Source organism: Scyliorhinus canicula, chromosome 8, assembly GCF_902713615.1.
Source record: "Scyliorhinus canicula chromosome 8, sScyCan1.1, whole genome shotgun sequence".
In the NCBI taxonomy this organism is placed as follows: Eukaryota; Metazoa; Chordata; class Chondrichthyes; order Carcharhiniformes; family Scyliorhinidae; genus Scyliorhinus; species Scyliorhinus canicula.
In genome coordinates, this window is record NC_052153.1 from 93,223,249 (window position 1) to 93,239,400 (window position 16,152).

General features: G+C 43.6%; 1 protein-coding gene across 1 annotated transcript in view; it reads right to left on the bottom strand.

The window, feature by feature from the left end:
- LOC119970392 (proprotein convertase subtilisin/kexin type 5-like) overlaps positions 1-16,152 on the bottom strand; it is a 520,270-nt gene that overhangs the window by 8,821 nt on the left and 495,297 nt on the right. Inside the window, 3 exon segments of the mRNA XM_038804933.1 lie at positions 4,455-4,555; positions 11,514-11,731; positions 13,461-13,638. Coding sequence (XP_038660861.1) covers positions 4,455-4,555; positions 11,514-11,731; positions 13,461-13,638 — 497 coding nt within the window.

Here is a 16,152-nt window from a genome sequence, read left to right on the forward strand (position 1 = left end):
AGTTACATAAATCTCCATGGGTTGGTCCCCCCATCTGTTCAAGAAAACCAATAACCCCTTTGCTACCCTTGATGGACTTGACCTAGCCATCCTAGGATCCAGGATGCAATTGATGTCCACCACCAATAATTAACTGATGAGAATCCAGATCTGTGATAGAAGCCAGCACCTTATTAATGAATGCCATGTCATCCCACATTGATTATTACCACTGACATGCCTGTCAACGACCCACTGGTGACTACATATCTCCCTCTGTTTAATAATATACTAACCACAGAAAATGACACCCTTGTATTGATCAACTCACCTACCCTCTATGCCCAACAATCAAAACCTGAATGATAAATCTGTCCCATCAGCCCTTCTGCAAACTTGTTTGATCCTTGAGTTTCAATTGGATCACTTGCAAAAAAAACTACATTAGCCTCCTCAGGTGTGCAACACCTTTTTACTGGGCCGTTTAACCCCCTTACATTCCACGTTATTAGCCAGACAGGGGGCTTCTCCCCTGGATCCCCAACCCAGGATCAGCCATATCCACCCTGCGAGACAATCCGGCAGAGCCTCAACCTGCGCCAGCTCAAGGCCCACCTGAGGTGGCCATAATATCCCCCACTGAGCCAGCACAAAGATAAAGAAACTCACCCTCAGCAGTCACCCCGGCCCCTCCCCCTCCCATCTCCTAGTCCAACCTCACCCCGAATACCAAACAAACAACCCACAGAAGAACAAAAGCACCCTTCCCCACCACCCCTATCCTCAATCCCAAACTAAACAGAAACAAAAAACTAACTGCATTACTGTTTCAAACAAAAATCACCCCAACAGTAACAAGCTGCAGGTACCCCCCTTCCTCGCTCCTGTTAACTAGCTTTACAGCTTGCAGAGTGACCTCCATGCAGGATAATATTAAAGACAACTATCCGTATACCAGCAATCAACCCCCTGCCCATACCAAACTTTAATACAGAACAGAAGAGAAAAATAAACACCCAACCCCACCCCACAAACAACTCCAACAGTACAATATCCAAATCCCAACTAGGCCCAGAAAAAAAAGCCAACAACGAAGCTCCATAACAACTCCATGCCTTTCTCACAGTACGAAAATCCCACAACAAAAGCAGATCCAGATGAACCTAACAATGAACAAATATCTAACTTCTTAGTCCTTGAACATTTCAATTCATTCCCAGGCCAAGTGCTGTGGCAGCAAATGCAACTGGTCATCACTCTGTTCTGCCCAATGTGTGTGGGGGGCGGGGGGAGGGGGGGGGGGGGGGGGCGACTGAGTGACTCATGCTTGTCTGGAGCTGCTGTTCCCGTTTTTGTGAAGGGCTACCTTAAGCTCAATGTATGTTCCTATGAGTCTTGCCTGTAGACTGGAGATCTAACAAGAGCCCTACATCGCCTGCTTTCAGGAAGGCCTTCTTAAATTGATGCATGGCATGTGATCTTCACTGGTTGGGCCTGCATCTACTGCCCATCTCTAATTGCCCTCGAGAAGGTGGTGGTGAGCTGCCTTTTTAAACTGCTGCAAGTCCTGATACACCCACAGTGCTGTTAGGGAGGGAGTTTCAGGATTTTCTACCAGCAACAGGGAAGGAACAGCAACATAATTCTAAGCCAGGATGGTAGTGGCACAAGGGGAACTGCCAAGTGGAGGTATTCCCATATATCCAATGTCCTTGGTGTTCTAGATGGCAGTGGTCATGGGCTTCCTTGGTGAGTTCCTGCAATGTATCTTGTAGATGGTAAACACTGCTGCTAGCGTTGATAGTAGAGGGAGTAAATGTTTGTGACTGAGGTGCCAATCAAGTGGCTGCTTAGTCCTGAATGGTATCGAGCTTCTTGAGGGTTGCTGGAGCTGTACTCATCCAGGCAAGTGGAGAGTATTCCATCACGCCCCTGACTTGTGCCTTGTAGATGGTGGACAGGCTTTCAGGAGTCAGGAGGTGAGTCATTTGTCACAGAATTCCTAGCCTCTGACCTACCCTTGTAGCCACAAGATATACATAGCTAAGCCAGTTAAGTTTTTTGTCAATGGCAACACCCAGGATATTAATTGTGGGGGATTCAGAAATGGTAATGCCATTGATTGTCAGGGGGCGGTAGCTAGATTCTCTCTTGTTGGAGGGGGTCATTCCGTGACATTTTTGTGGCGCAAATCTTACTAACCACTGGTCAGCCCAAGCCTGGATATTATCCAGGTGTTCCTTCATTTGTATATGGACTGCTTCAGTCATCATCAAACATCACCATTTCTGATCTTATGATGGAAGGAAGGTCATTATTATAGCTGAAGATGGTTTGGCCTCGGACAATATCCTGAGAAACTCCTGCAGTTATATCCTGGAATTGAGGTGACTGACCTCCAACAACTACAACCATTTTCCTGTGTGCTAGGTATGACTCCAAACAGCAGAGAGTTTTCATATGATTCCCATTGATGACAGTATAGGGCTCCTTGTGCACGGTGGCACAGTGATTAGCACTGCTGCCTCACAGTTCCAAGGTCCTGGGTTCAATTAAGGCCTTGGGTGACTGTGTGGAGTTTTCACTTTCTCCCCATGTCTGCGTGGGCTTCTTCTGGGTGCTCCGGTTTCCTCCCACAGTCCAAAGATGTGCAGGTTAGGTACAATGGACATGCTACATTGCCCTTTAGTGTCCAAAAGGTTAGGTGGGGTTACTAGGTTACAGGGATAGGGTGGAGCTGTGGGATTAAGTAGTGTGCTCTTTCAATGGGTCGGTGAAGACTCAATGGGCTGAATGGCCTCTTCTGCACTGTAATCCCTATGATTCTATGTCACAGTCAGCCAATTGCTGCCATGATGGCAAGGGCAGCCTGCTGCATACAGTGCCACTCAGGCACATAACTGGGCAGAGGCAGGCCTACCTCAAGATCAAGGATCTCGGGGAGGAACTTATGCCACCCGGGAACTGTCTGTCACTCAGGTCCCAGCAGCTGTGCATTGATTGACAATACAATCAGAGGGGTCCTGGATCAATAAACAACCCAGGCCTCATGCGTGGCATGATGGTGGCATTGTTACTGGACCGCAAGCTCTGGGGACCCAGGTCCAATCTCACGGTGAAATCTGAATTCAAAAAATCTGGAATTAAATTTTTGTTCAACTCGGAGGTAAAATACATTTTGCGATGAGTAATTTTGGGGAATGGGGTGAAGGGGAGGGGAGTTGGGTCTCTAGTTAAATAAAGATGTTAGCTGTTAGAGTAAAACTGAGTTTCAAAAAAAACGAGGCATATGACAAATTTGTGGAGTGGTGTGTAAGGAAGAAAAATATGAGAACTATAATTAAGAAAACAGTAAAGAACATAAATATTTGATGGCGCAAAATCAGGGAACTCTATGGAAATTGAGACCTAAAAGATTAACCATAACTCAAGCAAGATTAGCTGATCTATAATTTTCTGCCTTATCCATTTACCAATTCCTGAGCAGGAGTACTCCTTGTATCACCTGATCATTTTCTTTCGGTATAATCATCATTTAGAGGTGTAACAACCTAATACCATTGCTACTGTGATCCTAATGCTCTGATGTATCAGTTTGAATATCATACATCTTTTACTGCATACTTGCAACTTTGTGATAAAATAGAAGACAAAGCCCATATATATATAAAATTTTTCAGAAACAATATAGAGTGAGGCAACTATAATAATCTTTATTGTCATAGGTAGGCTCACATTAACACTGCAATGAAGTTACTGTGAAAGTCCCCTAGTCGCCACACTCCGGCACTGGTTCGGGTACATTGAGGGATAATTCAGAATGTCCAATTCAGTTAATAGCACGTCTTTTGTGGGAGAAAACCGGAGCACCCAGAGGAAACCCACGAAGACACAAAAAGAGAATGTGCAGACTCCGCACAGACAGTGACCCAAGCCGGGAATCGAATCCGGGTCCCTGGCGCTGTGAAGCAACGGTGTTAACCACTGTGCTAGTTATGTTATTAATTGTTAGTTAGCTACTTCAGTTATGAAGATAAATTGCAGAAGTTGGGACTGTCTTCCTTGGAGAAAAGAAAGCTTAAAGATTGGATAGAGGATATTCAAAATCATGAGGAGCCTGGACAGAATAGCTAAGGAGAAATTATCTCAACTTATGAAAGGATTGAGAGGGCACTGGTTTAAAGCAACTGGCAAAATAAGAAAAGTGACATGAGGAGAAACGTTTTCATGTAGCAAGTGGTTAAGGTCTACCATTGTGGTGGAAGTGGGTTCAATTGACACCTTCAAAAGGGAATTAGACGGTTATCTTAAAAAGCAAGAATGGGCAGGGTTATAGGGAGAAGATAGGAGAATAACACAAAGTGAATTACTCATTTGGAAAACCGTTGCAGACATGATGACCCAAATGGCCTCCTTCTGTGCTCTAACATTTCTGAGTTCTGCAAAGTGTGCAATAGTCAATTTGTGCATAATACCTCTGATAACAGGTATTCCCCAGCAAAACACTGAGAACTGCAGATACTTCCAACCATCCTGAAGCCCCAAAAACAGGAAGTACACCGAATTGGTCCTTTGCCTGGAAAAAAAAATAGAATTTGTGTTGTCAGTGAGTCAGATTAACTCTTTATAGATATTTGGAATGAGTCCTGCACACAACTGAAAGCTCAATGAAAGACTTCAAATATGCCCATGTGGATCTAATGCTGCTTATATAGGTTTCATGTACTTTGGGTTTCAATCTATCCATTTTTTTAAAATGGCAACACACAGATAAATGCATTTGCTGCTTTCCTTCCAAGACAGGCTGCACATTGCAAAGGAATATAAAAGCATAAATTTGCCACCAGGAATTAAATGACATTGTAAACAACCGCATGGAATGACAATAAACATTTTCCAATTATCCATAGGTCATTTATGTTTTTGCTTGGTATTTTTTGGGGGTTTTATTTAAGTAATCTTGGGAGCTATTTCTGCGCTATGATTTCTTGATGGTTTTAGGGTGGTATATACACAAGCCTGTCTTTTATCCAGATCATGTTGGGTGACCTGGTGGGCCAATGGTTAACACTGCTGCTTCACAGCATAAAGGACCTAGGTTCAATTGCGACCTTGGGTGACTGTGTGGAGTCTGCACGTTCTCCCCGTGTCTGCGTGGGTTTCCTCCGGGTTCTCCGGTTTCCTCCCACAGTCCAAAGAAGTGCAGGTTAGGTGGATTGGCCATGCTAAATTGCCCCTTAGTGTCTAAAGATACGCAGGTTAGGTGGGTTTACAGGGATAGGGTGGAGGAAAGAGCTTAGGTCAGGTGCTCTTTCAGAGGGCTGGTGCAGGCTCGATGGGCCGGATGGCTTCCTTCTTTCGCACTGCAGGAATGCTATTCTATCTTTTGTTTTTGATTTTGTGAAGATGAAATTTAGGGTTCAGTGAATCGAAAATCAAATACACCTTCACAGCGTGACCTTTTGCAATTAAATAATTGTTGTATAATAACCAGTTTACCTACCGATGAGAACAGGACTGTAAAGCCAGAATAATAGCAACAATGAGGCAAATCTCATAAATCAATGTTAATTTGAATTTGGGTAAATCTATCACCTTAAACAAAATCTAATTCATCTGGATTTATTTTACAAAGTTTGTTTTCTGTGTATTAATTTCAAACTTTGCTATTGACATCTTTGAGGAATTGTATAGACCACCTTGGCTTTGGATCATACAAACAGGGTCTGTTTTCCCATCACTATTAAAGAGCAGATCATAGATCAAAGGCAGGATTTTCCTCAGAGGCCCGTAACCATTATTAAGATCGTTTCCCACCCTGATTGGTTGGCAGGGTGGGTGCAGTGGCTGTGGATGGACTTAAGCAGAATCCACAATTTTTCTACAGGCAGGCTGCTAATTGGTTAGAGGGCATGTTGGAACATAGGAGCAGGAGTAGACCATTCAGCCCATTGAGTCTGCTCTGCCATTCAATACAATCATGGTTGATTGTCCACTTCAATGCCTCTTTCCCACACTATCTCCATATCCCTTATCTCATTGTTATTTCCAACTCGGTCAATCTCTGCTTTAAACAGACTCAATAACTGAGTTTCCACAGCTCTCTGGAATACAGAATTCTAAAGATTCACAAACCTCTGAAAAATTCTTCTCATCATGGCTGTAAGTGGCTTCCCCCTTATTTTGAAACTGTGTCCACTGGTTCTAGACACCCCAACTAGCAGGAACATCGTACCTGCATCTATCCTGTTTATCTCGTTAAGTATTTTGTCGATTTTAATTAGATCACCTCTCATCCTTTGAAACTCAGGGCGAGAGAGCTGGTTTGTGGTGCAGAACAATCCAACAGCACGGGTTCAATTCCCGTACCAGCTTACCCGAGCAGGCGCTGGAATGTGGCAACTAGGGGCTTTTCACAGTAACTTCATACTTGTGACAATAAAAGGTTATTATTATTATTAAGTCCAGGTTCCGCAGAGACTCTGTATAGAACTGTCCCACCCACCCTGGGAACCAGTCTGGTGAACCTTTATTGCACTCCCACTATGGCAATAATATCCTTTCTAAGGTAAGGGGACCAAAATTCAACACAGTTCTCTCAGTTTAACCAGCAATCTATACAACTGAAGCAAGACTTTGCTACTCCTGAACTCAAATCCTCTTGCGATAGTATCAGGCTTCCTAATTGTCTGCTGCGCTTGCTTGTTAGCCTTCAGTGACTTATTGATGAGGACACACAGGTCCCTTGGTACATCTATACGTTCTAATCTCTTAACATTTAAGAAATACTCTGCACATCCATTCCCTCACATTTTAAAAAAATATATTCAATCTGCCATATTCTTGCCCACTCACTAAGTCTGTCCAAGTCCTCCTGCAGCCGCTGTGCATCTTCTTCGCAACATACATTCCCACGTAGTTTTGTGTCATCAGTGAAGTGAGAAATATTACATTTGGTCACCACATCCAAATCATGGATATTTATTATAAAAAGCTGGGGTCCAAGTACCTACCAGTCACAGCCTGCAATGTGAGAATGACCCATTTACCCACTCTGTTTTCTGCCTGTTAGCCAGCCCTCAATCCATGCCAGAATATTATCATTTAACTTATAAAGAATATTGCTTTAACTTTACCAACCAAATTCAAGTGGAAGACTTTATCAAAAGTGTTCTGAAAATCCAAGTATACCCTGCCCAATGATTCCTTTTTAATCAATTCTGGAAGTCTGTCAAAGAACCCTAAGAGGCTTGCCAAACATGATTTCACAATCATAAATCAATGTTGACTATGTCCAATCAGGTCATTATTATCCAAGTGTGTGTGTTTATCACATCCTTTGAAATAGATTCTAGCCAGAACCCGATGACAGGTCTCTGGGAATTCAATCGCCAGTAGTTACACCAGCTGAGGAGTCTGAAAGTGCGTACTGTTCCTCAACATGGGAGGATTCTGTGCCCAGGGATCTTACTGACCTCTCAGAAAGACTCAGAGCTATAGTGCTCTAATGGACCAGCCAGCACTGATACGTGCAGTTTCTTGTGTACATGAGATTGAACATTGGTCAAAGAGACTGCAGTGTTTTAGCTCTCTCTATATATATTATCTTTGCAGGACAAAAGTGTTCTCAATGCTAGAGAAGGGGCTCTGACAGTGAGGAAGAATGTCTCATCACCACACCGTAACTGGGATAGAGGAGAGACCCATGGAGACCGAAGGACTTGCAGGAGCAAGTTGGAGAAGGAAAAATGGGCATTCCTGAGGAGAAAGTAAAAAGATCTGCAGATGAAGAGGGTGGAGTGCATTCCTCCCCATTCAACAGCATGTCAAAGACTCAGCAGCATTGGTAAACATCAGCATTGCAGAGGCTTCTGCGCTCAGAGATTAAAATGGTGTTTCCCACAGGTTCTGACAGGAAATGACTGAGTCCTGTTACGGCATCAAGGAATTCACAAGGAGCAGAGCCAGCGCTGTCAATTTTTACAAGCACACCCTCCACTGGTGCAGATACACTTCCATCAGTGAATTCTCACCTGCACTTGGATAAGGTACCACTGGGTGATAAGTATGGCACTAGTGTGCGGAAGCAGGTAAGAGAGACTTTGGGCAATCCCCCTCGACGCATGAGGAACAGACATAGTCCTGTTCGGCTGAGAGTAGATACAGGGTCTCAGGAGTCACAAGAAAAGAGGCTCTATTTAGATCTGGAGCAAGGGATGTTTATCCACATATCAAAGTTCTCTGAGGAAGTGTAGGGTTGGGCTGAGAATGGGTGAGTCCATTCAATTCATAGGAACTACCTGATTGAGGACTTTGAATACATGAGCGTGTGACCAGCCTCATAGAGAACCATATGCAGCAGCACTGCAGAGTGGACATAGGAACCGTGCATTGATGTGTACAGAATGTATGCACACTCTGTAGCATGAACCAGTCAGTGCCATTAGTGGCACAGAGATGTTTGAAGTGGATGCCGTTTGGGTCCCAGTTGGTGGTCCCATCCAGTCATCCAGAGCACCAGCCTTGGTCCAAGGCAGTCACCAAGGAGAATGAAGGTGCCACCTCCTTGTGGTGATATGTTTATACACAGTTTTGTATATAGTTGTCTATCAATGTATATCGTTATCAATGTGGCTTCCACCAACTGGTGGTGATAGAGATCTACCATGTGACTCGAGATACCTGGCAGTTGGTTGTAAGCCGTACTAGAGGACAGTCACAGAAGAAGTAGCTCCAGGAGAATTCACTGAATTCAATCATTAGTCATCATCTGTATTATAGTTTGTTAGTTATCTTTCCATGGGTTTTTTAATAAATCATCTTACTCATTAAAGAACTAGATGTTCTGTGTACATCATTACCACAACCAGAACACAGAACATAACATGGTACCAAGAGTATTGAACAATTGAAGATAACGGCGGAGAAGACGGGACAAAATAGGCTGAAGAAAGGAAAAAAAAAATTCTTCCACCTACCTGGTAAACTATGGGCAACTGGAACTCAATGCATGGAAAGACTGAAGTTAGAGATGGAAGGTTTGAAGGCACCTCACATGCTTCAGGTCACCGGTAATATAATGAGAATTGGCATGCTTTTAAGCAGCAACTCAGACTCTATGTTGCAGCCCTTGGCCTGTAGGCACAGCCTGATGAGAGGTGTATTGTGTTGATGCTCACAGTAGCAGATCTTCAAGCAATAGAAACATACAATACCTTCGCCTTTGACAGCAAGGGCTTTGATGAAGTAATAGAGTACTTGGATCGGTATTGCTCGCCAAAGAAAAATGAAACATTTGAACATTATATAATTCATACGTTTAACCAAAAAGCAGTCGAATCTTTTGGTAGCTTTTTAACTGACTTGCGGTTGAAGGCACAATCATGCAATTTCAGTACTTTAAAGTCGTTGATGATCCACAATCAGATCATGTTCAGGATACCGAATTATAAGGTATAGAACATGCAGTGCAGAAGGAGGCCATTCGGCCCATCGAGTCTGCACCGACCCACTTAAGCCCTCACTTCCACCCTAGCCCAGTAACCCAATAACCCCACCAAACCTTTTTGGACACTAAGAGCAATTTAGCATTGGCCAATTAACCTAACTTGCACGTCTTTGGACTGTGGGAGGACCAGAGCACCCGGAGGAAACCCACGCAGACACGGGGAGAACATGCAGACTCCGCACAGACAGTGACCCAGCGGGGAATCAAACCTGGGACCCTGGCGCTGTGAAGCCACAGTGCTATCCACTTGCGCTACCATGCTGCCCTAAGGTACACGAGAGGTTATTGAGGGAAGAAGAGTTTCAATTAAAAAACGCTATCAAAATTAGTCATGCAATGAGCTAGCTGCACGGCAGATCGGAACGCTCAACCTGAAACATTTTGGCGGCAACCTGGAAGAAGACGTCAGTGCCATCAGCACTGTGATGCAGTTGAATAAAAAACATGGTCTCAGTGTGGGCAGCCATCTGAAGCTGTGGACCAGTTCCGCCATTTTATGCCAGCGATGTGGCATAAAATGTGGCAAACGACATAGGCCATGGCAATGTCCAGTGTTTGGGAAGGTGTGTTCCAAGTGTGGCCGAACAAATCACTTTGCAGAGCAATGCTTTTCGTATCCAACAGTGGACCAAACAAGATCAGTCAACGCAATTGATGAGATGTCCACTGAAGACCTGTTTTTCATTGATCTGATTTTGACAAAGGACACAATGAGTCTGAACATGAAGAGTGAAGAAGTCTTACTGCCCAGTTGTGGCAATAGTGCTGGTGTTCCTGATACCATTGAAGACAGATGGACAATTCCAGTGATGCTGATTGCCACATTGATTAAATGCAAGCTCAACACGGGAACGAGGGTGAACTTCCTCAGTTTGTCCAATTTCAACGGGCAGCAAGTTAAACCCAAAGTCGTCAATCAAGTGAGACTACTAAGAGACTACAGTGGGAATGAGATTACGACGTTGGGAGCATGTGAATTCGAAGCATGGGTACACAACAGAAGTCACATCATACCATTTTCCATTGTGGACCTGGAATTCGAGTCCATAATAGGAGCGGATGCGTGTGAGGCTCTGAACCTAGTTGAGCAGCTGTGCATTCCAGACAGCACGGCGACAGAGGATTATTGTGACTGGCAACAAGATATAATGACACAGTTATCCGATGCGATCCAAGTGAAAGTTAAAGTGGAGGAAGACAAACCAGGTGAAGAGATGGAGGAGCCAAAGGTGCTGTGGCTTGGTGAACAGACCATCCAATACCACCTCCTTCCTTGCCATGGGCCATAGCCCCAAACACTGAACATTAAGTGTGTATCTCAGCCTGGAACAGACTTAATCTTTTCTGGGGATCTACCCCCAGATAGACTCTTTGCTCCAAACCACCCTGCCCTCTTACTGCTATTAATTCTGTTTCCCCAGTTCCCTTGTTGCCAATTTTACACACCTTTGGATCTGTGCCTTGGTGAATGAAAAACCCAAGTGTAATGATATGTATATAACTAAGGGTTAATTATAACATTTAGCTGTAACATTACCACTAGCGGGCACCACAAGATCCACCTATAAGTATAAGCTCCCAGAGGATCTTGGTCTCTTTCAGCCCAGGGGTGTTCAGTAAGCAGTTGTGTATTTAGATAGATCTCAGTATAGTTAGTATTTATAGTTGTGAATCAGTTAATACAATCGTATTTAATTACTTGATTTCTGGAGATAGTTCTGTAGAGTGTCGAATTCAGATATAATCAACCGTTACTTTAATAAATTAGTTTGCTTAAGTTGAAGACTCGTGGTTTCTTCAGCGTCACACCATCAGACCATCTGCATCAACACCAACTAGTAATGATACATATTACTAGACTGAGTAATATAACACCAGGAAGCTCAGTTTTCTTTTGAGTCAAACTCATCATTACCATGACCATCTTATATATATATATATATAGTGCCTGAGAGTGTCAACATATATTATATGATCAAGTTCTGAAATAGAGCTCGACTCTCTGATCATAAATCTTAAAACTTACCATCACAGATTTTACAACTAGGGTGGCACCGTTCACAAGTCTGTTCCCACTCATCTTCATAGTATCGTTCTGGACACGAGCTATAGCATCTATTTTGTGACTTCATCAGGAAATTAGCATCCTGACAGCTCAGACATTCTGCATCACCAGGACCCCGACACTCTTTACAGCTTGTGTGACATTTTTCACATACTCCAGTCGATCCATTTGCAAAGTGCCTAAAACAAATGACGTGTGGCAATAAGTGCCTTGTTTACATTACATTGAAAGCAGCTTCATTCCTTTGAAAATATTTTACTTCAAGGTCTTGGAGAGAAAGTGCCCAGATCAAACAATTGTCAAATGGCTACTTTCAAAATTATGATAATCTTGAATTTGTTTTAAACCCGTGCCTTTTTTTTTTTGTTCAACCGAAAATTGTTCAGGAAACAGATCTCATGAAGAATGTAATACAACAGGTCATTGTCAGCTGATGATACTAATAGGAAACATTTTCATTAATTATTATACCTTCAACAGTAAGTCACACACCTGAGTGTGAAACTAAATACGTAATTATTTATTGGAGAAGACACATGTTCTCACAGCAGCAAAACATATGGGAGGGTTTTAAAAATGAACAGGAATTACAAATAGTAAAGTTGCACATAGAATTGAAACATTTTTAGAAATTCAGCTCAGATAGAAAAGGCACAAAATATCCATAAAGAAGTAAAATATAAATAAAGGTATCAAATAATATGTAAAACCCATAATTAACGTGTTGATCAGCCAACTATGTAACAATATGTATATTGTACGGAATACAAAAGGTTAACAATTTGATGTTAATACTTCCCACCCCCTGATGGAGACAAGGAGCAGTCATATAAATATCATGTGACTCCTGGGATTCTGGGAGAAGGTGTTTAGGCCTTCTCCCATAGAGATTAGTAGCATAGTTGAGAGATCTGTAGCTTGAGATATTGTATTGTTTAATTTAATAATTTTTACCGTGGTAACTTATTCGAATCTTATTTAAGGAGTGTAAATAAATCAGCTTTGTTCATTTACTTAGCTTGATGTTCTTTGTTCTACACTACACACTCAAGACATCCTGATTTACAAAACAGAGAACATGACAAACTGTAATTGCACAAACAAATCCAAGAAATGGGGCCAACTCACGCCAACGTAGAGGTGCGATCAAATCAAAGTGTTGAAAACATTTACAGAGTTTGAGTCGAGAGCATCAGGTGGCCAGTGAACCATTACTTTTTGTCAAGTTTCAGGTTTCGTTTGACATTTTTATATTTGCAAGTTTTCCACAGTAACTGCTGTTATCCTCCGATAAACCTTTCAGTTACTTAGCCATTGATCACTGAGATGAAATGCTGTCAACAGCTTTCTCAAAACCCAAGCATACAACATTAATTGCATTCTCCTCATATTGCACGAGAATAATCATTTAAAAAACCCTATTACATTAAATATGATCTTCTGCATCAACATTCATAGTTCCTGAACACTTTATTCTTTTCCAAGTGTTCATTCACTAGCTCACCCAAAATTATTTGAAAACTTTCCGACATGCTGAAATAACATTTATTGCCTTACAGTTTCTAAGCATGTATTTTTTTGCATTTTTTGTCAAATAACTTCCCTCAATCCTACACTAAAATCCAGTACAAACAAACAAATTGTATGCCATTTCTCAGACAATGTGTTTCCTGGTTTCCATATGTGCCACAACTATTTTGAAAGAAAATATATTAGACCGAGTGAGTTGCAAGGGTCACAAACTTCAAACTATAAATTATAAACGGGGAACATTTAAAGCATCTTTAACAGACCCTTGTTTTAATCCCTGGCACTCAAAACCAAAATATCAAATATCATTCTTCAACCCAGCAGTATCTCCAGTGCAATTTCCAGTGAAACAACTTTAATCTGATCTGCGGTACCTACCCAGATCCACATGTCTTGACACACGTCAATTTCAGTCTATACCAGTCTGCCCTACAGGTGAGGCACTGTGTGTTAGACCTCCCATTGCAGGTTTCACAGCTTTTGTGACAAGCAAAGCAATGACGTCTGCTCTCCTCTGTGTAGTACCCACCTGGACAAGCGTCTACACATGTCCTATCTAATTGAATGAAAAATGGTTACAGTAATTAATACAATAGGATAAAGTAGTAAAACATAGAACACTTTGTGGTTTTAGAACAAGATATTTAAGAAGCAAGTTCTAAAGCACATCTTTGTCAAGATTATCCAATCTTTTAACATAATCTTTTCTAAGTGTCAAATCTCATTGGGAATGTATATCGAATGGAGTTAATCATGAAGATTTCTGACAAATTGACTGTTAAAGTGAATATATAATTTTCAGTAATAGCAGTTTCAAAGCAACTCGCATATAGCCATGTTTTAGGTTTATTTGTATTAATAAAACAACTTTATGTTTATTTATCATCATTGAGCTGTATTTAATATGCGTGATAGAGGGATCGCCTACCAATGAAGTCGCCTACCAGTTGGAGAACCAGTGGTAGATCCACGTTGCTTCAGTGGGGGAGTCCAGAAAAAATTAGTTGCCCATCAGAGCACTGATTTAGAACCTCAGGGAAGGAAATCCGGCCCCCTGAGGGTTGCAGGCCAATCAGAGGCTGCTGGATTTCCATAGCCGGTAGTGCTGCCAGAAGCTGTTGCCAGTAATGTTCGAAGGACCATCTCTGGAGGCCTGGACACAGGTGAGTGAGGGTTGGATGGGGTTCCGGCGTTGCCTGAGGTGAAGGCATGGGATTCACAGGCAAGAGCAATGGGGTGACATTCGGAATTCTTCTTCCTAATGTGGGACCTATTGATCGTGTACTGAGTGTGTGTAAACTCACCTACGAGGCAACCATCAGGGTTCGCTGAGCAGTTTTCAAGAAACACAGGAGAGATGTGTGACTCTGACTTAATCCCTGAGTAAATTCCCGATGGGCGTAGGGTTAGTTCATGACAGGTGGCTCATTAATAAGCTTACTAGACATCCTGCCATTAGGGCTGATTTGCCTGCATCAGTCCCTTCCCACCTCCAATGTAATTGCAGCAGGTTTTTTGCTTGGTGGGTAGACTGATGTGTGGCCTCCTGCATGATTTAGTGAGTTCAGCTGCCATCTTTCCTGCTCAAAAAGAATTAAATTCTGTCTATTGAGTGTGTGTGGCTATTTGCCAGGCAGTGAATCTGCTGTAATCCCTCTTTGTGATGGAGGAAGGCACTGATTTCACATGGTTGAGGGGCTCACAAGTAATAGAGCTAAGCATATGATTGTCTCACAAACAATAACTATATTGAAACTATCGCATGAATCTGTTGAACCAGACAGTATCCCCCATTCTCGCCTGCTTATGTCTCTTTCCCCAGCATCCTGCACCTCCCATCCTCCCAACATCCCTTCACAATCAATTGAATAATTAAGTCCAAATCATAGTTTCAGTGACACTAAGACATTTTGATGATATCGCTCTAATGGTAAACCACCCAAATATCATACAATGTTGAGGCACATTGGAAGATAAAAGGCACTGAGAAACTTTGGTTGCTAAGTGCTATGATATCATAAGCATGTTTCAGAAGATTTCCTCCATTCAACCACTCAACTGATTTGAAGTGGTCAGGAGCTGTAAATCATAACGAGAGTGTTTCTAAACATTGTGGTTAGGATCAATGGAGATGCATTCAAGCATGAAAGGAAAGATAAATAAACAAACCTCATAGCAGCTGTGTCTGAACCATTAAGCGGTCAATCACAGGCTAGTGAAAGATGCTGTTCTGTGAGATTGAATGGCTGTTTAGCATTTCAAAGGATCTCAGCAGATTTCAAACATTTCAAATGTTGAGGAATTTCTAGGAAGGCTCCGACTCTACAAAAAGCAGCAGCTTCAAAGGCAAAGGGCTGAGGGAACTGGGCCGGGATCTCCCCTACCCGGCGGGGCGGGGGGTCCCGGCATAGCGGAGTGGAATTCTCCGCACCTTTAGGGGCAAGGCCCGCGCCGGAGTGGTTGGCGCCATGCCGACTGGCGGCAAAACCGGCGCCAACGGCCTTTGACGCCCGCCGCCCGGCATCAGGGCTGGCTGAAAGGCTCACGCATGCGCTGGTGCATCAGCGGCCGCTGACGTCACCACCGGTGCATGCGCAGTAGGGGGGTTCTCTTTCCCTTCTGCCATGGTGGAGACCGTGGCGGCGGCGGAAGAAAAGGAGTGCCCCCATGGCACTAGCCCGCCCGCCGATCGGTGGGCCCCGATCGCGGGCCTGGCCACTGTGGGGGCACCCCCCCGGGGTCCGATCGCCCCGGGCCCCCCCAGGACCCCGGGGGCCCGCTCGTGCCACCAATCCCGCCGCCACCAGAGGTGGTTGAAACCACGGTGGCGGGATTGACCTCTCAGCGGCGGGACTTCGGCCCATCGCGGGCCGGAGAATCACTGCAGGGGGCACGCCGATCGGCGCGGCGCGATTCCCGCCCCGGCCAAATCCCGGGTGGTGGAGAATTCCGGCCACGGAGGGGGCGGGATTTACGCCGGCCCCGGGCAATTCTCCGACCCTGCGGGGGGTCGGAGAATTTCGCCCCTGATGTTAGAAAAGGGAAAGTGTTCCTGCATTGATTCATCACT